This window comes from Rutilus rutilus, assembly GCF_951802725.1.
Source record: "Rutilus rutilus genome assembly, chromosome: 18".
In the NCBI taxonomy this organism is placed as follows: domain Eukaryota; kingdom Metazoa; phylum Chordata; class Actinopteri; order Cypriniformes; family Leuciscidae; genus Rutilus; species Rutilus rutilus.
The window spans coordinates 31,426,141-31,449,728 of record NC_140231.1 but is presented as its reverse complement, the minus strand read 5'-3'; the positions used below and the strand labels follow the sequence as shown (position 1 = coordinate 31,449,728).

Genomic DNA, 23,588 nt, shown 5'->3' with positions numbered 1-23,588 from the left:
TGGTTCTCTTAATATTTGTAATAATAAAATATGACTTATTTTTACTGTATTTTTGATCAAATAAATGCAGCCTTGGTGAGCAGAAGAGGCTTCTTTCAAAAACTTTGAAAAGTGTGTTGTGTGTTGACGTGCACATGCTGACCTTGCTGTGTGTGTCTCTCCAGAGGGACTTCAAGCGTCGTGAGGAGCTCCAGCAGACAGATGTGGAGTGTTGGCTGGGCTTCATCACGTTTCTGTGTGAAGTGTTCGGCACCATGAGGAGCAGCGCTGGAGAGCCGTTCAGAGTGCTGGTGTGTCCCATCTACTCCTGCTTACGAGAGGTACACGACACACACCTCATCAACTACAGGCCATGGGGAAGCGCTGTATGTAGAATCTACTCGGATTAAACGCTGTGACTCTGACTTCCTGACAGAACACCGTGCGTCGTCTCGCTCTCTCGATCTCGCTCTGATGGATGTGAGATTAAAATGTCACATTAACTCATGAAACAGCAGTCAGAAAGAGATCAAAATATCAAAACAAATTCCTACACATTTTACTCTTATCATTAAAGGAGACCTATTATGCCCTTTTACAAAGTCTTGATTTGTTTTCATGCTTAAATGTTCATTATTTCTCTCATATTCTCCATTGTTGCGGCTCCTCTCCTCCCAGTCTGTCAGTAACGCTCTGTTTACTTCCTGTCTCTATGAAGCCCCTCCTTCTGAAAAGCACACTGTGCTCTGATTGGTCGACTGGAGCTTGCGTTGCGATTAGTCGATCACGTGTCTGACACTGATATAGAGCATAACTCCTGCTGGAGAGACTTTGTAACGTTGCAGAGCTTTTTCATGCTCAAACTGCAACATTACACACTAAAGAACGTTGAAAATATAAAAACTCAGAATAGGAGCCTTTTAAATCTTCTGCTGTTTAGCAATGATAATGTTTATTTCCTACATATTAACTCACCATAACTGAACATGTTGCTGAACACTGAAAATGTGTTGTTGACATGTAAATGTGAATGGTTGTGTATTCAATTGTATTTATCTGATGACCGTAAATAATTTTTTATATTTTTCTGCTGAATTTCAGTAACTCAGAAGTGGGGCTGCGCGATTTAGAGAAAAAGTCATTTTCATTTTTAAAATGCGATTTAAATTTGTAGGGCTGCACAATTTGGCCAAATATTTTATATATATATCAGTGTGATTTTATATTATTATTAACAATAATAATAATATTATTATTATTATTATTATTACAAAATAAAAATATTAAAACAAGACATTCCTATTGTAATATTTCACTCTAAAATAAAATATATATTTTAGAAAAATAATTTTATGGTACAACTGTAAAATTACAATTCTAATATTTATGGCTGTCTTAATTTCTTCATTTTCAAACTTTAAACCATCAAGCTTTTATTTAGGTGGTTTTTACAAGTTTGGGAAGTGGCGCACTTCATTTTTATTTTCGTGCATAATCATGCAGCTCTACTTGCAAGGTAGTTTTGCTTTGTGAAAGTTACTGTATTTTTTTCACAATACATCAAACTCATTTCAAAAGATCAAGAAAAAATCGTTTTTTCATTATCCGACCCCCTGTAAGACTTAAAGATGATCTTTGTCTGGTGAAATGCCCGGATCGCTGGTGAATAGGGCTTCCCTGTCTGGGCTGAATCCTGTCAGTTGTTCAGCCGATGACAGACGTGATCCGTCAAAAGCCAAAGTTTGATTCTTCAGCCGCTCCACATCAAAGAGACGCGATCTGGGTGAGAGTTCAGTGTGTGTTTGTGCCGTATGAATGCCGCTATTCAGGATCGCAGCCGGATTAACATCCCGTTCGGCTCTCGTATCGGCACGTCCCGACACGATGGTCTGGGAGTCTGAACAGGCACTTTGTGTCAGTGTGTGACAGCGATTACGTCTCCGCCAGGTGTGTGAAGTGTGTGTTGTGTGGACCGGCAGAGCAGGTCGGGTAATTACAGGTGATCCAGCTGTAGTGTGGAGCTGACAGGTGTATTTGGAGCGCTGAGGGTGTGGGAGATAATAAAAGACAGGATGAATGGAGGGAGGGAGAGAAGAGAGCGTCTGTTGTTCATTTGAAAGCTGCTTGAGCTGAAGGGTTGGACGCATCTCTGATCTTCTCAAACCCTTTTGTTGGATTCTTTTGTGCATTTCCATCACTTTTACCTGGTTGCACACAGCTAGATCTCACATATACACGTTCTACACTATTCATTAATAGTTTTGGAAGGCTCTAGTAGTAAGAGAGAAAACTCAAGATGTAAGTGTAGTAGGATAGCTGAAGTTTGTGTTTCTGATTATATAGATGCAATATTTGCATATTAAAGTGCCCCTATTATGCTATTTTAAAGGTTACTAATTTTGTTTTGCAGTCTCCTACAACAGGTTGACATGCATTCAAGGTCAAAAACACATTAATTTTCTCATAATATCCGACTAGCATCAGCTCTTTTCTCACAGTGTCTGCAGCAGTCGATAAAGGATCCGGTCTCTTTAAACCCCTCCTTTCTACGAGTCTGCCCTTCTCTGATTGGTCAGATGGTTCAGTCTGTTGTGATTGGTCTACTCTTCTCTGATTGGTCAGACGGCCCAGTCTGTTGTGATTGGTCTACTCTTCTCTGATTGGTCAGATGGCCCAGTCTGTTGTGATTGGTCTACTCTGTTCTGATTGGTCAGATGGCTCAGTCTGTTGTGATTGGTCTACTCTGTTCTGATTGGTCAGATGGCTCAGTCTGTTGTTATTGGTCTACTCTGCTCTGATTGGTCAGATGTCTCAGTCTGTTGTGATTGGTCTACTCTTCTCTGATTGGTCAGACGGCCCAGTCTGTTGTGATTGGTCTACTCTTCTCTGATTGGTCAGACAGCCCAGTCTGTTGTGATTGGTCTACTCTGTTCTGATTGGTCAGATGGCTCAGTCTGTTGTGATTGGTCTACTCTGTTCTGATTGGTCAGATGGCTCAGTCTGTTGTGATTGGTCTACTCTTCTCTGATTGGTCAGACGGCCCAGTCTGTTGTGATTGATCTACTTTTCTCTGATTGGTCAGATGATCCAGTCTGTTGTGATTGGCCTACTCTGCTCTTATTGGTCAGATGACCCAGTATGTTGTGATTGGTCTACTCTTCTCTGATTGGTCAGATGATCCAGTCTGTTGTGATTGGCCTACTCTGCTCTGATTGGTCAGATGGCCCAGTCTGTTGTGATTGGTCTACTCTGCTCTGATTGGTCAGATGGCCTAGTCTGTTGTGATTGGTCTACTCTTCTCTGATTGGACAGATGGCCCAGTCTGTTGTGATTGGTCTACTCTGCTCTGATTGGTCAGATGGCCCAGTCAGTAAGGATGGCGTTTGTTTTACCAGATCAATTCCAGCTCAAGACTCAGTCTTTGGGACAGTCTTTGTAAAGTGGATTTGCTTTGGTAGCAGAAAACAGCATCTTCTCGTCACCAAACTCTTCTAGTCTCAGATACAACTGCAGTGTTTTAGGGCGGGGCAAAGTAGACATTGTTTGAAAGCATGAAACTGGCGGTTATGGTAAGGGGCGGGACATTTCCCCAAACACACTCGAAGTGGTTGCCCAATCACAACACACTGCTCCAGTCGACCAATCAGAGCACAGTGTGCTTTTCAGAAGGAGGGGCTTCATAGAGACAGGAACTAAACAGGGCGTTACTGACAGACTGAGATGAGAGGAGCCGCAACAATGGAGAATATAAGAAAAATAATGAACATTTAAGCATGAAAACCTGTTCTAGTAGAGCACAAAAACAAAATGTAGGCTTTCTAAAAGGGCATAATAGGTCTTCTTTAAAATATGTCTCTGTGCTAGTAGAGAGTTTGACCATGTAGGATCATGTTAATTTTTGAAGTCTTCAGGGAGATAATTACAGCCTTGCCTTTATGTTCTTCATTATATTGATTCTGATGTGGAGTTGTATTCGCGTATGAGGTTAGTTTGAGGTGGTTTCTGTAACACGAGCTCTGCTCCTGCTCTCTGGGGACGTCATTATGGACTATATAACTCTAGACTTAAAGCAGCGGTTACCCTGGAGACAGCATAAGGAGACCCCATCAGTAATTACCCGAGACCACCAGGACTAGAAACCTCTAGACACCAATATACATGTTCACTCCTTCAAACGCCGCGGGCCATGGATTCAGGTCTGGTATATCTTATCATAGATTCAGAGACTTTTGGGTACTTTCTGACTGGGATGTAAGGGTCCTTCATTCCTTGCAATTATTGTTCAGGTGATTGGGTTACACTTAAAACTTTTATGCATAATGCATTATAAAAGTATTTTTAATGCATTAATCATATCTTGTAATGCACCTTATAATGCATTTTATGGTCTCGTGAATAATTTTAACCACAGTTATAATACATTATAGTACTTATCTATTAATTGAACACACCTTTAGAAAGTATAATGCATTAAAACCTAAATAACCAATTTCAGATGCAACAAGCAATCTGAATATTAAAATGCATTTTAACTTTGGTTACAATTAAATATATATAATGCATTATAACGTACATTATAAATAAGTATTTTTGATTTTATTTTTAATCTGGTAGGTATAGATTTTTTTGGGGAAATAAGTGTAATTGTTTAAATCTTTGAATTCCAAGTTTTGACTCCTGAGATACGAATAGAAATCTGTTCCAGAAGTATCTATAAATTTCTTTTTAAATGTTCAGTAATCAGAAACGACTGGAACTCATAGAAATTAGTGAACCCTGTTAAAGACTCTTTAACCGTACTATAATTTTGACACTGATTTTCTCAACAAATAGTTTTTTTTGTGTATTTTCATTAGACTAGATCAAACGTTTCAAAGAGCAGAACGTACTGCGCAGACGCTGCCGTCTGGTTAACATCCAGCTAATTGACGTTTGATCATGTTAGCAAAGCCCCTTCTTCCTTTTTTTTTGGTTTGCTAATGTTTCTCTGAAGAATCACTACTTGCCACATTTACTAAGAGTCAGGACCAAAAGTAAAGGGGTCATGTTCTCTTTTGAAACCAAAGAGTGATGTAGCATGTAGAAATACTGTAATATTCACAACATAAACAGTAACATTATAAGTGTACTTTAGGGGGAAAAAAAGTCCCTTAAAGTAGATGATCTGTATAAATGTCTGCTGTAATGTTTTGGAGACTGTTGGTGTGGTAACACGTGAAGTGAAGTAAGGTATATTTTGAGAGCGAGTCTGCTTGAATGAAATTCCTGGTTTTTGTGTGTTTGTGCGGGAGGTTGTCAGCTGTTTTGTGAGACGGTCTCCAGACCCGCTCGCGTCAGCTTTGATCAGCGTGGTCCACCGGCCCCTGCAGGCCCCCTGCCTCACAAAGGGCTGCCTGTGTCACTGCCTGAGTGCTTTTCCCGCCCAGCGTTCTGCTAGTCATCTCAGTAGATCTCTTCAGACACACACACACACACACACAGATCCACCTTCAGTAGCAAGAGTTTTCGTATCAGAACGGCCTGAAAGGCTCAAGAACATCATTATAGTAGTCCACAAATCTTCTGAAGTCTGTAGTGAAGTGTGAAACTTCTGAAGTGTGAAAGCTGTACAAGTTTTAAAATACAACTTTATCTCTCAGCGTTAGGTGTTTTAAGTCTCGTTAAGTTTGGTATATAAGGTATAGCAATAGTGACGCTTGACTTTACCACCAATAATAGCTGGGCTGATTGGGCAAAATATTATCACAAAAAATGTTTTCCATATCATTTTATATCAATATTTATCATCAGTAATGGGGAATGAAATGCATTCCACATGTTTGTCAGAGCTAAAAAAAATGATTGTATACATAACTTCGCAGAATAAGCTACCTTCTAGTTTAGGACTATAAATCATTTTTATCTTCTTGAGATTCTGTGTTTTATAAAAATCCATCATCAAAAATTGTCTCTAATGCAATGAATTCATAGAACTTTAACAATTGAATCAAACTTTTAAAGTAATCAAAGTAAAATACAGTATAACAATTAATTTACAACAAAACCTTTTTTTTATCAAATAAAGTATAAATTAAAACATGAAAATATATTAGTTGTATGATATTCCTCAAAATAATAGTAATTTATATTATAATAGTAATACATATTTTAATACATATTATTATTATTATTATTATTATTATTATTCACAACATCTCAAATAATAATAAAATGTTAAAATATTTATTAGTAGTTGTAGTAGTAGTAGCAGCAGCATTTTAAGGAATATCACACAACCAAGATCATTTTAATAATAATACTTTATTATTATTATTGAGCAATATCATGCAACCAATATTTTTTTTTATTATAATAATGAATATTTATTGAGTGTTATTATTATATTTATTATTAAGCAATATCATAAAACCAATATATTTTTTAATAATAATAATTCATATTTTAATAGATTTTATTAGTAGTAGTAATGGTAGTAGTATCACTTTGAGAAGCACATGTTAATATACAATCATAATATATTTGTGTCATAAATTTGTCAAGTTGAACCAAACTTTTATTTTATTTCAAGTCTCTCTTTAGACTTTCCCAAACGCTGCTAAAGCCCAGCTCTAGACTATGAGGATCCAGTCTGATTGAATCAACGTCTAGTTTTAATCTGTGTTCAGTGTCTGTGTTTGGTTCTGTTTCGTCATTCAAATGAGAACCCTATAGCAATATAAATGGAAAAAGAAGAACTTTCAGCTCAATTTCTGAATGAATGATTATCATTAATGAGCTGTGGCGATGTTGAACACAGTTCACGTGTGTCTGGGTCAAATTTTGCATTACACAAACATGTTGGCCAAGACGAGAAGAACATTCTTACATAATGTCCAATGGCATTGTGTCTGTTACGGGAAAAGACAAATGGGAAACCTGACCACAGGATTAGAATAGCTGCTATTTTTTAGTGAAAACCATAACATTGAGAACGTTACTAAATGCTAAAATGCTTGAATTTGTTTGCTTTTCGGGATTACTTTCATTCCGTCTCATTGCATTGGTCATCTTTGGGGCCCTTTGCATATTTTTTTAAATAGTTTAAAATTCCCTTTGAAACTGAGAAATGCATGTTGCGTCAGACTCAGTTGCTGAATAATAATGTGTATTTGTCCTGTTTAGTGAGTTTTACTTCTGTTTTTGTGGTCAGACTGAGCACATTTCTGTCTGTCACAACAGTTGTCTGGGGTTGAGACTCGTACTCGGGTGATATTGGTCTCGCTGGCGTCTGTTGGCTGGTGGTTTATGAGGAACAGTGAAAGAGGAAGTGAAAGATGATTCGTGTGTTGATGTGTGGTCTATATATACATCTGGATTACCAGCAGAGACCTCCTGAAAGCTGAAGTCTGTTCAACTGTGCAAATTAAAGATGCATATTCTAATAGCTCAAACAGCAGAGCGTGGCACTAGCAGCGTTCATTTCCCAGGGAAGGCAAGACCTTCCGTTTGCTTCCATAACTTGTCGTCTTTCAGACTAGTGAAAGGAAAACGTCCAAAATACACATTTAATAGACTTTATCTATTTTGCGTCTGTATAGATTTCAGTTGCAATACATAACTTTAAAGGCCGTGAGTCTGAAATCTCCACTTCAACAGCTTTACATGCACCAAACTTTACAGTTTTATTCCTATCTACATTATGGATTTTTAGAGAGCATTTTGGTCATACGGCATTTATAGATTTATGGACTAATAAAAAGAGATAAAGGTCATTACTTTGTTTATTGGGTGTAATAGAATAGGTTAACATGCTTTAATGTTAAAAAACAAAAGACACATTATTTTTCACACACTGTGCATTATTGCATCTCATCTATTCCCTGTTCTTCTGAAACGCACTGATTTCTGCAAAGCCCCTCCTTCTGAAAAGCTCTGAGTGCTCTGATTGGCCAGCTTGACCCAGTGCGTTGTGATTGGCCAAACACCTCAAGCGTGTGACTGAAATGTAACGCCCCTTTCCATAATCACATGCTTCCAAGGCATTAAGCAATTGTAAACACACAGTTAATGTCGCCACATTTACCGTATCAGTGTGAGTCTGTTCTGAAAATGCAGATGAGCCAACCGATCAGAAGCAGCTTTTAAAGGGGTGGTATAATGCCCTTTTCACAAGATATAAAATAAGTCTCTGATGTCCTCAGAGTGTGTGTGTGAAGTTTTAGCTCAAAATACCCCACAGATATTTTTATATAACATGTTAAAATTGTCTCTTTTTGAGGGTGAGCAAAAACGCACCGTTTCTGTGTGTGTCCCTTTAAATGCAAATGAGCTGCTGCTCCCGGCACAGAGAGCGGAGCTTCAACAGCTTGTGTCCTTTTACCTCTCACACACATGCACTGAAAATTTCAAAAACTTTTAGCCTTTTATGTTCAAACTATCTTCTAGTCATTGATTAGCATATTCTGTCATGATAATCTATAAATCGTGTTCCTGGGGGGCGGGGTTTATGTAAATTTTAGGGTTGGTAATGTCACTAACCCGGGAGGAATGTCATGTAGTCTCTACCAGCCGTTTGCTGTAGTCCTTAAAAAGCGGCTTCTTTAAAAGCAAATATCTCCCTTTGCTTTGAGCTTTGAGCGTTGTAACTTTGCAGATGTTGTTTATGATCAAACAGCAACATTACACACTAACTAAAGTTAGAAAAGTGAAATTCTTTCACTTCAACCACCCCTTTAAAGGATAACTTGAGCAGAACGTTTTCGGGAGGCCAAACAAAACGGTTTTGCTTTCACATCCAAACACACTGTGACGACACTACAATAAACTGAAGCCTCGTCTTCTCTCTTTGCGTTTGCCTTTGTCTAATTATGATAATATTTCAGATTGTGACGTAGACGTTTGCGGAAGAAATTTGTGGATTTGGATCGAGGTGTTTTAGGCAAGTCTGGATCAGAGTGTTAATAAATCCCTTATGTGACACTGAGCTTTGTAAATGTGCAGTTCGTATATATGCACAAACAGATACATCACACACTAAAGGAAAAGGAAAACACTAAAAAGCATCAAAAGACCCCTTTAATATGTCAACGTAATGAAACAAGAATTTTATCCTCTGGCCATTTTTATCCACTCTGGAAAAGTATGCAAATTAGGGCATATATAATTAGATAAATCACCATTTGCATATTTAAACATAACATTTCAGAAAACCTCTGTCTACTGTGATTAATCTACTGGGGAAAGTATCAGTAGTCTTGCCTATTCACCTGTCTTGCCTTAAATTATGTCTTTAATGCAATGGATTAAAACAGCTCCCAAATGCATAAATGTACGAAAACATTTTTTGTGTTTTATGAAAAACTGTTTATGAATGGAATCTACATTGAACTGACTCAGTGAATAACAACACCATTGACTTCTGTAGAGCTGCTTTATATATGAACTATAATTGAGGAATTTCTGAAACTGAATTCTGTTTGCATCATTCTTGTTTATCACTGTAAAGCTGCTTCCATACCATCTGTATTATTGTATAAAGCGCTATATAAATAAAGGTGACTTGACTTATACTTGACTGTGATTGGTCAATCGCTGCACCGCACACTGAAGTAAGGAGTGTTTTCTGTGTGTTTTAGCTCCTGGAGTCTCCTGAGGTGAAGGAGGACGCCGTTCTCTGCTGTTCTATGGAGGTGAGTTGAGTTTAACAGCATCTCTGAGATCGTGAAAACTTCTGTAACACATTCATAATGATCAAGATCAGGGAGAGAGAGAGAGAGAGACTGATGGATGGATAAAGCCCAGGACACAACAAGCCGACGGTCAGGCGTTTTATGAGTGTCTGTCGGCTCAGTTTTTTCTGTGTGTTGCGCGCCATTGGCTTTTGTCGGACACCATTATTTAAAATAATGTGTCGATTCAGCATGTTGAATCGGCGTCGGCGAGAGAGAATTCTGATTGGCTGATTGCACGAAAATAAAAGCGAAAGTGATGAAGGCGAGCAAAAAAATTACATAAAGACGGTACAGACAGAGCGAGAGAGTTATAATTTTACATCATCTTACACCGTGTCCTAACCAGACGCGATGCGATAACATTCCAGCGACAAATAATTAAAAAACCCACAGCCAATCAGAACAGCGTGTGGGCGGAGTCTCGCAGCAAGTGCACAGCACAGCATGATTACTCTAATCATGAAAATGGATCAGTAGCTACATAATCAAATTCACAAATATTACACCATTTAAACATTATTCAAATACATAGGCTACTGAGTCACTAAAACAATCTTTGTCAAATAATGCACTTGTTTGTCCACAGTTTGAACGTTCTTGTTTCCATTTGTTTAATTTCAAGATCTGAGGTGAATTATCCATTCACGGCTACAAAGCTGGAGCACTAAATGATATTCAAAGTCACATTACACGCTTTTAACATTAAATAAAGCACATAAACAGTACCTGAGATTATCATTGCCACACTTTGTGTTTGTTGTTCCAGCGCGACGTCGCAGAAAAATAGAAACCGTTTCTAAAATAGAATCGCCACGTGTCGCCGTCGCGGCTGGTTAGGACAAACACTCTGAGTAACATGGAAAAGATACATTTTATCACTTGGCGTCGCGTGTAGTTAGGACACGGACACGGTGTTACCTGAGCATGCCACTGTGCAAATATTTTCATAATAACATGAGCCGACTGAAATGAAGAAATTGATCAGCGTGATTGATATTCAAAATGGTAATATATCAATGGTATATACCAATTGTTACAAATATTGATTTTATATATATATATATATATATATTATATGTATGTGTGTGTGTGTGTGTATACAGTATATATACCGTATGTGCGCACACACACACAATGTGTGTGTCTGTCTGTCTGTGTGTGTGTGTATGTCCAAAACACACATATATATATCCAAAACAAACCAATATGATGTTCAGTGTGGATGATGTCCCATCTGCCCGCAAACCGGATCATCAGGAGACAGTTTGTCTGGACATCCGACTGCTTCCGTCCAGTCTCAGTCTCTCTCTCTATCTCTCTGTGTCTGTGTCTCTCTCCCTCTCCCTCTCTCTCTCTCTCTCTCTTTGTCTCTGTCTGCCTGTCTCTCTCACTCAGACTAGCATCTGTTTCTCGGTACCCCCTGTGGAGTTGACCTCTGACCCTTCCTTGAGCCTGAGTGTGTCTGTCTCCCTTTGAACATCTTATTTCCTCTTAAAAAACACTCAGTGATTCCTGCCCCCTCTTTGTCTCTCTTTCTCCATCCATCTTTAAAGGAATATTACAGGATATTTTCAAATAAATGTTGATATTTGGTGCCACAGAGTCACAGTCTCACACTTTTTCCTGAGGTAATCATTTCATAAGAGAACATGAAACCTTCTGTTTGTCTCATTGCTGATTCTCGTCTGGATGTTCTTGCAGCTCCAGAGCACCGGCCGGCTGTTGGAGGAGCAGCTTCCCGAAATGATGACGGAGCTGCTGGCCGCGGTGCGGGATAAGATGTTGTGTCCGGCTGAGTCCCAGCTGACGCGCTCGCTCCTGATGGAGGTCATCGAGCTTCACGCTCACCACTGGAGCCCGCTGGAGGCGCTGACCACTGCATACTACAACAGAACCATCCAGAAGCTCACGGCCTGACCACTGCGCAACACACACACACACACACACACATCCAGAGACTCGTCTAACTAACCACTACAGGCCACGGACACACTACAACACACACACACACACACAAGTATTCTGCAACAGGATGGATGAGACAGGGCGTTGTGGGATGAGGGTCAGAGGTCAGAGGGTAAAATATGCAGATTGAAATGAATATGTATATGTTCACACTTCACATCTGCATATTCATGAGCTGACCCAGACATACAGACGCAAAACCAGACAGTCATTAGACGCGCACGCAGACTGTCTGCCGTTCTTTCTAGACAAAATGTCAGCAGAAAGAGAAATCTAAAGAAAAATCTATGAAATGGAAAAAAAAAATCTAAAGAAAAAAGTTATTTTGCACAAAAAATGAAGCCTATTTTTTAACCCTTTTCATCACTATTTTATAATTTAATTAATGCATCATTATTTTTGCATTAGAGTGATGATAATTTTGAGAATAATACCATTTCTATTCATTTTTTAATTTAATTCTCTATATTTAAGATGTGTTTTTTTTGCATTGTCATTATTTTCATCAGATAAGCACATTTCCCCCCCAAAAATATATATACTGTATGTGATAATAATTGTGAGATTTTTTCTTTTATTTTTAATAATTGCGTTACAAATGCACTAAATATTCATGATAATTACATCACAGTGCAGCAAAATCGAATTGTTCCTAGTAATAGGCTTCAATTTAAGGAAAATCTGAAGCCTTTTTAAAGTTTTTTTTGCATTATTTTCATGATTGTTAAAATTGCATAATGCATAAATAATTACCTGTCATGAATTTAACGAAGGGATGATTAGTTCTTGAGAATTTCTTTTATTTTTTATTAATTCTTTATTTATTTTTTATATTAAAGTTTTTTTGGGTGTGGTGGGAGGTAATTGTTGGTACAAATGTGCTTAATATTCATGAAAATAATGCCCAAAAATGAACAGTCTTAAAAATAGGCTTCACTTTCTTTAAGCAAAATCCTTATTTCTTTCTTTTGATTTTTCCAATATTCCCTGGTCGTGTTCACAGGATGGCTTGTGAACCCCGGAGAGTGTCTTTTCTTCATCCATCCGTCCCGTTTCGGCCCCCAGGCGTCAGGAGCACGCCGTCGACCCACGGGGCGTCCAGCTGGGGTCACGCTGACTCCAAAGGAGCAAGGCTTTCTTTTGTCATAAACACACACAGCAGATGGCTGCGGGAGGTTCAGAGAGTGTGTGTGTGTGTGTGAGGACACATTCGACATGAAGTGGTCAGGTTCTTCACGAACATCAGTCGGATCTCTTGAGTTTGCTCTTCCTGTTCCGTCTCGGGCCGCGTCCCTGTTTATAATGTGTAATAGTGTCCTTAATGTTATGCATTATTGTTATTATTATTATTATTATTACTTTCTTTTTTCTTTTTTTTACAAAAAACGTATAAATGTACATGTAATAGGCTTCGTTTGTGAAATGCAAGCAGAACGCAAATTATTCCGAAAAAATGAAACGGTGACACTTTACTCAAAGCCTTTATCTATAATGCATTATAAAGATATTTATAATGTGAATATATGGCATAATGCATTGTATCTTTTCATAAATAATTGTAACCAAAGTGAAATGCATTATATTTGCAGATGTCTTGTTACATCTGAAATTGGTTATGTTTTAATGCATTATACTTTCTAAAGCTATAGATTTGTATTATAACTGTAGTTACAATGATCCATGATAACATACAATGCATTATAAGGTGCATTAATAATGAAGGCTTTAAGTAAAGCGTTGCCCGACAAATCTTACGTTGCATTCGATTTTGTATGAACGTGAGGATGTTTTTCCCGAATGATTCATCTACTCGTTTTTCATGAATGCGTTTTTTGTTTTTAGAAGTAGATCTGTTGCACAGGATTACTTTCGTTTTGCACTGTTTTAAGGCGATTGCTTTAAAAAATTAAGAAAGAAAAAAAAAGATAAAAGTGTATGTAAAAAGTGTCGCGGGTTGCGGAGGATTTGGAATGTTAGCCGAACACTTTTTGCTAGAATGAATGGTAGAATCAGGTTTTGGGAGGAAATAGTGGCCTTGGAAACCCCTGCGAGTTTTACGACGAATCTTTAGTTGGCGAGCCGCTGATAGAAAGGCCTGTGCAGCGAAGAGGACTTTTATTACTGCCCTGCAATGTTCAGCTTCCTAAATAGACAACGTGAGATGTTGAAAAAGTTAAAAAAAATCAAGCATGAGTCGAAATGAAATTAAGCAACAATGGCTGTCGATATATAGGCCGTTTTGCCGTGGTCGTTTTTTGCAAGTCGTTCTATTTAAAACTATTAACTTTTAACAAATTTGTTTGCCGAGGACGGTGGTCAAATCTTTTAACGGTATATCTAGCTATTACGTGTCAATTTCTCTGGCTTTTGACGACTGTGTGCATTGATATTGATTTAACACAAGCCAGTCATCTAGTTATGAATAAGCTACATGTAATCTTGTAAACGGCATATGAATATGAATTTTAGACGGGGAGCATTGGAAGTGTTTTTGAACTATTTTTCGTGAATAGTTGGTGGCCTCCCGCTTTATTTAGGGGAGGAGACGCACGCAGAACCTCATGGTTTGCCGGCAGGTTTGGGGTTTGTGTATTTTCTGTCTTGCATCAAGAATCCAAATGAAAAGACAAACGCACACGCGAGGGTTGAATCTCATGAACACACGGCTGGCTCATATTTCACCGTAGATTTTAAAGGAAATGTGTATAGAACTATTTTGCATGGAGAAAGTTAAGGCTTTCTTCTTGCAAAATATGATTATTTTTTTTTTGTCAGATTTTGTGAGATTCCCCCTCATAGAGTGATTTTATGCACATACATGCATGTAGTGCTCATGAAACCATCTCTTGTGTGAGTGCGTGTTTGTCTTTCAAACATGATTTCAATTGTTGTTTTTGTATTTAGAGGTTCATTTGATTTGCTCTAGTTGCACCTCTCAGCAGTCGTGCATTGTCAGGGTTTTGCATTAGGCTCCGCCCCATTCAAGCAACAGGCAACATGTGACCTTTGACTTCTTCAGTGTTGCAACCCACCAGACTATTGAATGCAGATCATCTTTATTTGCATCTTATTGACATGCAAAGCAGATGTGGCAATCTTGTCAGCTGGCCGAACTGTAGATCTGGGCTCACTCAAAGATGTCATCGATTGTTTTTTTTTGTTTTTTATGCAACTGAAAATAAACTGAGAAGGGGTGTAAAGTGGAGTGTTTGTCCCTTTTTTTTTTTTTTTACATGGTCATTATGCAAAAAAAAGGCATTTATTCATATTTTGAATTAAAACAATGACTGTTTCTATTGCAACCGGAGCTTCTGACGGCAGTTGCATTGGTGACTTCAGTTGGTGATTGGCTCTTTTATTTAGAAGGCGGGACTTATTCCGCCATATTGCGCATTTCACTTTCTCATTCGTAACATGTCTTTGTATATCTAAAGTGTTTGTTTTAGTTTACAAAAATAATACTGCTTGTACTGCTTGCAAATTACGCACTATACACGTTTGAACTTTATAAGGTTATTTAGTCATTAAACATCAGAGTCTGATGCCCCTCCCCCTCCGCTGCATAATTAAAGCTGTGGATGTCCAACATTCCACACTTCATTTTATCAGTTAATTAAGAGCATCATCTGGGTATTTAAATTGCACTTATTCTATTTGGAACCTTACAGTGTGAACACACTACTCGCACTATTGATACTACAAAACAGCAAAGAATAGTGCATAAGTACACGAATTAGGACGCACATATACTATTAACAACTAATTTTTATGGTGATTATATATTAAATACTGCTTCATCTAGGCTTTACCGTCCACATGATTTAAACATTGCAATTATTATAGAGAATATTAACTCTTTCGCCGCCTGCATTTTTTCTTTTTTTAAGTTGCCAGCCACCGCCAGTGTTTTTGATCATTTTCACCAAAACTTTATGGCCCCTAGAATATTTTGTTGTATGAATATCTAAAAACATGCAATATATCAAAAGAAAGAAAGACCCTATGCTTTTAAACAACATCAAAAAACGTTTTTTTTTTTTTTGTTTTTTTTTTTTACACTTGAATATGGGTAAGTTTCGTAAAAAAGCCAAATTTTGAGCAAAAAGCTGAGAAAACGACGTCGGGATAGGATTCAGAAAGATGATCGAAACGTAGATGGAGAGAATCGAGTCCATCAACACCCCAATGCTTGAACAGTCCTGTAACTCATCCTGGATCGACATTTCATTCAGTAACATTAGGCGCTTTAGATTTATATGCTGTTTAATGTTGATGATCGCGTTATTTTACATGTGCATATATGATTACAAATGCGTGTCATAGCGCCCCCTACCGTATAACAGTCAAAACACGGAAAATTCAGTGTTTGTCGGGGAAAGAGTTAAAAGAATACACGTTTACAAGAAAGTTCTTTTAACGTAGCACACGTCGCATTTTAAGAATGTTGTTGAAAAATCTCATTTAAGATGCCAAGTTTGCATACTTGTGCACTTGTAGTATGATTAGTACGTAGTGTTTACACTGAAAATTCCAAAAAGAATAAGTGCACTTTAAATAACCGGATGATGCACTTATTTAACTGAAAAAACAATGGCTAGCAGCATCCGAAGTCCCATACTTCCTTACTATAGGCGAAAAACAAAAGAAGTATGTCTGAATTCTCAGGATGATCTACTACTCCAGGCGAGATTCTGAAGTGTTCACACACTCGAGGCCACGGGAGAGGATTTGTGAATGGCAATGAAGCGACGCAACTGGTAATGAATCACATGATCATGGCGAATCTAGTACGTCCGGATTACATTCATACAACACGCATTCATATATAACATAGCCTACTTTTTAAGCTGTCGTGAATGACCTACTCAAGAGAGTGTGCGATTTCGGACACAGCCAAGTGTGGAATAATGGACACTAACAACTGTCGCAGCTTTTTAGTCATACACTACACAGTAGATAGTGTGTATAGTGTGTCATTTGGGACACAACTTCAAGTTTGTGCCAAGGATTTGGGGTAATATAACATCAAAAAGCATGAATGCTCACATCAGCTAGAAATGGTACACCATCCAGACTCCTCAATATTTGCATCGCACATCATTTAGTGTGTAGTATGCGTGTCAACATGAACATTACATCATGAAATAAAAAAAATAAAAGCAAATTCAAAGTATCAATAAATACAATCAGAAGCAGATCCTGACTGTAACATGCTGTCTTTATTAACGTCCAGCAGCCCTTTTGTTTTCTACTAGGCTACACCCCCTTCATCATCCTCATCATCATCTCCATAACACCCCCTGCTCTGTTTGTGTGATTTAATTGCCATGTCCGGGGTGAGTGTGTTGCCCGATTGTTTCTATTGTTTGGAGATGACAAAGGAGCATTTGGCTCCACACACACACACACAGCTGGATGCTTGCTGCAGCTGCCACATGGATTCAAGCGCAGCAATCTTGACAGCTGTGCAGAACGACACACATCAGCTACCTGCAGAGAGAAAGTGTGTGTGTGTGTGTGTGAGAGAGAGAGTGACAGTCAAACTCCCACAGTTGCATGTGGAGATGCCTGCCAGTGCATTGACTTCAGGTTCTTAAAGGGACAGTTCAACTCCAATTTGGAAAACCCAGCTAAAGACTCTCTTCAAACACCAACAGGTGTCATTTCCATCACATCTCTTGAGGCTATAGTTTCATAGCTAACATGGTAACATTTTCACACTTTTTGTTCTGCATTTGTTAAGGCCTGTTCACACCAAGAACAATAACTGTAAATATAACTATAATGAACTCTAGTTTTTTGTCTGCTGCTTTAAATGCTCCAGCTCTTTAAAACAGGATGGATTCTGATTGGCTGTCAATGTTTTAATTGTTCCAACAGCTGAAAAAAAAAAAAATCCAATGATGAATTTATGATAGCTTGGTGCTTCCATCCAGCGTTTTTTAAGCGATATTCCAAAATGCGCATAAATATTGGTTCCTCTGTGCCGTTATCATTATAGTTGTGGTGTGAACGATTTTTAGAATTATATCTTTATCGTTATAGTTATCATCCTTGGTGTGAACGGGCCTTTACACTCTAGAATAAAAGGTTCTTTATAGAATCAATTTTAAAGAACCCTTTATGCCAAAAAAGTATAAGAAGAAATGTCCAAATGTGATTGCATAATAATTAGATTTAATTTCAGATTGTATCCAGTGATGAAGAATGTTTCCTAGCTGTTTATTTCATAAAATGTGATTTAAAATAAAAAAATGATTTAAACCAAAATGAATGAAACAAAATTTAACTAAACATAAAATGATCTTATGATTGGAAGGTTTTAGGCATGCACTCTTAAAAATAAAGGTTTGCAATGCCATAGAAGAACCTTTCAGTCAACAGTTCTTAAAAGAATTGCATTTTTCTCTTAATGTGAAGAACATTTTAACAAATTTTAATGAACTTTTTGTGCAATGGAAATTTTTCATGGCTGTTAAAGGCTCTTTAATAAACCCCTTTATTTAAGTGAGTGTGAAGCGCCCTTTAGAACCCTTTAAGGTTCTATATAGAACTTTATCTTGTCATATTTACCTTGATTTTTCTTGAGTGTCATATTTAATCTCAGCCATCAGCTTTTGGACTGATGCTAGCTAGGGTGTTGCACTGCAGTTGCAAAGGTGTTTTTATTGTGTTGCAATTGCTCAAATGTTTTGATTGCGTTGCTGTGTGGTTTCTATAGGTGTTTTCTTCCTGTCTGGTGTGAAAAGCATCTCATATCCGTAGATATGCATGGCGTGAATCCTTCGGTGTGCATCTGTGGGATTTTTTTCCACCTGTTTTCCGCTCCAGCAGTTTAAAACCGTGCATCTGATCACTTAAGACCAGCACACTTCATGTGTTGAGCACAAACTCCGCTTTAGTGTTCAAATATGCAGCTGAAATATGTTCTGTTTGTCGATTATATGTCTTTCCTTCTCTCTCTCTCTCTCTGGAGGAACTGTACAACCATCGGCCCACATCATGCCCCTGCCAGCGAGGAAATGATGTCATGACCTGTTCACTTCCTGAATGAACTCTTTAATGGTTCTGTTTTTCTGCCACATAACGTATTGCTGTTGGAGCCTGGAATTCTCTCTCTTGTTCAATCCCCCTCTCTCTCTCTCTTTTTCCCCCCCAGCTTTCATCTTGTCTTTTGAGCCCCCCGCCCCTCATCTCCGCTACGGCTTCTTGTTGAAAACCCAAACCTCTCTTCATTTCCAGCCAAGCCTGATCCGTTTCCAAATCCTCCCAGTCCCGCCAACAGCAACAGCGCGTTCGCTGGAGAGACCTTCACCAGAACTCAAACAGGGCTTTTTCTTTCGCCTGCAGAGGGAAGACTCGCGGATAAGAGCGTTTGCTATACGTGTTAATCTGAGCGCTCACGTATCTGGATAGAGGATAGAGAGTGAGAAAAATGTTTGTAGTTCGGCCAAAAAATCATTTACTCACCCTCATGTTGTTCCAAATTCAACTTTGTTTTTTGTTTTTGTAGAATACAAAAGATATTCACACTGCTCTTTTCTATAAAATGAAAGCATGTAGTGATCTATAAAGCTTCGAAAAGAACTAAAACCAACTAAAAAGTCTAGTCAAGTCATCTTCATTTATATAGCGCTTTTAACAATGTAGATTGTTTCAAAGCAGCTTTACAGAGATAAACGTATCATTTAAGGTAACAGAGATTGTTTTGGCTTTATAGCGGTTCTTTAATAAAGTTATTTTCCAGCTAAAGTTAGTTTTGATTGATTCGCTTCCATCGCAACGATCATTTGTCATCAGATTAGGGGCCGCTAAGACGACACCGTTCTCTCTACACAGACTTTAAACGCGAAGCTGTGAGAAACGCTGATGGCGTTCACATGCGCATTAAGAACTGGTTCTATAGTTATGTATGTTTGAATACATGTGCGTAGTTTGTAATTCCCTACAGACCAAGCCTAAACAAAGTACTGGTCTTTCCTTATAAATTTTGATACAGAATTTAATTTTATTTTGTCACTTCGGGGTAGGTACGCGAAACGAATTTTCCCGACAACGCTTTATCTGTAGAGTGGGAAAGGGATCCTCCATAGGGAGAGACTAGTTGGCACTTCAGCACTGCGTTGTCATCGGGTCCAGGCGAAGGTCCTTCATCAGATCTGGATACGGCCTGGATCCGGCAGGCTCGGGATAAAAAAAGACACTAAAATTAGCGTAGATGCCATTCTTCTTATGATGTAACGAGTACATCAGGATTTATGGGAAGTGTTCCCGGTTCCGGCTGACCTGATCTATGCAGCCTAACATTGAATTATAGAAGTCTATAATGTATTATGTGAATGCTAGGTCAAAGAGATGTGTCTTTAATCTAGCTTTGAACTGACAAGAGTGTGTCTGCTTCCCGGACAATGTTAGGAAGACTGTTCCAAAGTTTTGGTGCTAAATAGGAAAAGGATCTACCGCCAGCAGTCGATTTTGATATTCTAGGTATTATCAACTAGCCAGAATTTTGAGATCGCAATAGACGTGAAGGACTATAAAGCGTTAAGAGCTCGCTTAAGTACTGCGGAGCTAAACCATTTAGTGCTTTGTAAGTAATCAGTAATATTTTAAAATGTATACAATGTTTAATAGGGAGCCAATGCAGTGTCGACAGAACCGGGCTAATATGGTCATACTTCCTGGTTCTAGTAAGAACTCGAGCTGGCTGTGTTTTAGACCAGCTGTAGTTTGTTTATTAAGCGTGCAGGGCAACCACCCAGTAGAGCATTACAATAATCTAGCCTTGAGGTCATGAACACATGAACTAATTGTTCTGCATTTGTCAATGAGAGCATATGGCGTAATTTAGATATATTTTTAAGATGGAAAAATGCAGTTTTACAGATACTAGACACGTGACTTTCGAATGAAAGATTGGTATCAAAGAGCACAGGTTCCTAACCGACGACGAAGACTTAACAGAGCAGCCATCGAGTGTTAGACAGTATTCTGGGTTATTACGTGTGGGAGTTTTTTGTCCAATAATTAGGTAACAATTTTTTCTCTGCTGGAGAATGTGTTTGTCTCTTCAGTGTTGTGTTAGTTACACACACTCCCACTCCACAGTGTGTGTCGGCATGTGGTTTAGGTGTCAGCTTCTGTGTGACCCATGTGCTTTACTAAGTCTTCTGAAGTCAGGCTGTAGTGTAGTGTGATTAACAGACCAGATAGATTAGATCAGATAGATAGATAGATAGATAGATAGATAGATAGATAGATAGATAGATAGATAGATAGATAGATAGATAGATAGATAGATAGATGGATGGATGGATGGATGGATGGATGGATGGATGGATGGATGGATAGATAGATGATGGGTGGAGGGATAGATAGATAGATAGATAGATAGATAGATAGAATGACAGACAGACAGATAGATGTCTATCCATCTTTCTATCTGTATCTGTCTTTCTATCTATCTGTCTGTCTGTCTGTCTATCTATCTGTCTATCTCTGTCTGTTTTTTCTCTGCTGGAGAATGTGTTTGTCTCTTCAGTGTTGTGTTAGTTACACACACTCCCACTCCACAGTGTGTGTCGGCATGTGGTTTAGGTGTCAGCTCATGAGCAGCAGGCAGTAGCACCTGATGTCTTTGTTGCTAAGCTCCTGCTCCTGTCTAGCAACTGTCACCGCGGAAACTATCCTGGGAGTGTGCCCCTGTTGCTAGGCAACATGAACTCTTGTGACAGGCTGATAGTTTGACCCCTGCTTCGCTCTACAGTGACAGAAGCAGCATGTCGTTTTCTTCTGGAAACACGTCGCCGTCTTGACTTGAGGTGTTTTTAAAAAGTTTTAATACAAAGTAGATGAATGAACATTTAAAATTCCAGTATCTCAAACAGTTAGAGCATGGCACTAGAAATGCCAAAGTTATCTATCTATCTATCTATCGTTCTATCTATCTATCTATCGTTCTATCCATCCATCTATCTATCTATCTATCTATCTATTGTTCTATCCATCATTACATCCGTCTATCCATCTATCTATCGTTCTATCTATCCATCTATCTATCTATCTATCTATCTATCGTTCTATCTATCTATCCATCGTTCTATCTATCCATCTATCCATCCATCTACCTATCGTTCTATCTATCGTTCTATCCATCATTACGTCCATCCATCTATCCATCATTCTATCTATCTATCTATCTATCTATCTATCTATCTATCTATCTATCGTTCCATCCATCCATCCATCCATCCATCCATCTATCTATCATCTATCTATCCATCATTACATCTGTCTATCCATCGTTCTATCTATCCATCTATCCATCCATCCATCTACCTATCGTTCTATCTATCGTTCTATCCATCATTACATCCGTCCATCCATCTATCCATCATTCTATCTATCTATCTATCGTTCTATCTATCCATCTATCTATCTATCTATCCATCATTACATCCATCCATCCATCATTCTATCTATCCATCATTCTATCCATCGTTCTATCTATCCATCTATCCATCCATCTACCTATCGTTCTATCCATCATTACATCCGTCCGTCATCCATCTATCTATTGTTCTATCCATCCATCCATCCATCCATCTATCATTACATCTGTCCATCCATCTATCCATCGGTCTATCTATCCATCTATCTATCTATCGTTCTATCTATCTATCCATCGTTCTATCTATCCATCTATCCATCCATCTACCTATCGTTCTATCCATCATTACATCCGTCCATCCATCTATCCATCATTCTATCTATCCATCATTCTATCTATCTATCTATCCATCTATCTATCTATCTATCGTTCTAACCATCATTACATCCGTCCATCCATCTATCTATCCATCTATCTATCTATCTATCTATCGTTCTAACCATCATTACATCCATCCTATCCATCCATCCAAAAGTTATGGGTTAAATTCTCAGGGAATGCATGATTTGTAACTGAATGCAGTGCAAGTCGCTTTGGATAAAAGCATCTGCCACATACATAAATGTAATGATGTATGTAAAATGCGATTTTTGGTGACTGACAGTATGCCACAGACGCAGAGCACAGAAATGAAGCTGAAAGTAACCCAGATATTTCTTTAAGTTCTCTGTTGGCTGAGCTCGTGATCTCTGATGAAATGGCAGCCGCGTCCCTTCAGCCAGTTTTCCTGCCGGTCAGGAGGTTCTCAAAACATCTGCAGCTACACACACATACACACAGGTCATTGATTTGCGAGGTGGCGTATGTCTCGATGAGTGAACGTGTGTGTGTGTGTGCATGTTTAAAGCTGCTCCACATGAAAGTTTGAACCCAACACCGCAGTCACATGATCAGTTCTACAACGAACCCCCTTGTTCCAGAGCAGGTTTGATTTGGCCGGCTGTCAGTTATTACACACACAGGTGTGTGTTTGTGTGAACGGCAGGGTTATTTGCCTCCGCCGTTACTGTGGTTTCTGTCCGAGTTTTGAGTCTTTGATGGTGGATTTTATCAGGATTTTGTGCAACACAAGTGACATTATTAGCTTACAAATCATAAGCGGAGATCTGCTACCATGACAGTAATTAGAGATGTTTGCTAAGTGTACAACCACTATTACTGTTCCTCATATTTCATGTTATTGATGTGATTAATCTCTAACGTTCAGTGTGTGTGTGTGTTGTCCTGCAGTGTTTGAGCAGATGTGTGCCCTCAGTGAGCTGAACACAGTCCGCCATGTTTATCTCCTCGCCAGAGCATTTCCCATGTAGGAAATGTATTCTTATTAAAGCTACTAAAGTTATTCAGTCAAGAGCAGTGAGTGATTTTCTGTTTTTCTTTTGTTGTTTGATTCATATTAAAATCATATATAGCAGTATAGGTCCTGTATATTACGCTGCTGTCACTTTAATACACAGATCTTATATACACATGCGATTTCTTTC

The 23,588-nt window shown here is 38.5% G+C and overlaps 1 protein-coding gene across 2 annotated transcripts in view; it reads left to right on the top strand.

The window, feature by feature from the left end:
- ctif (CBP80/20-dependent translation initiation factor) overlaps positions 1 to 13,554 on the top strand; it is a 71,027-nt gene extending 57,473 nt beyond the window's left edge. For both annotated transcript variants that reach the window (XM_084388205.1, XM_084388204.1), the window contains 3 exons: positions 165 to 320; positions 9,594 to 9,647; positions 11,391 to 13,554. In XM_084388205.1, coding sequence (XP_084244331.1) covers positions 165 to 320; positions 9,594 to 9,647; positions 11,391 to 11,606 — 426 coding nt within the window. In that variant the 3' untranslated portion in view covers positions 11,607 to 13,554. The remainder of the gene's footprint in view (positions 1 to 164; positions 321 to 9,593; positions 9,648 to 11,390) is intronic.
- Positions 13,555 to 23,588: the final 10,034 nt, after the last annotated feature.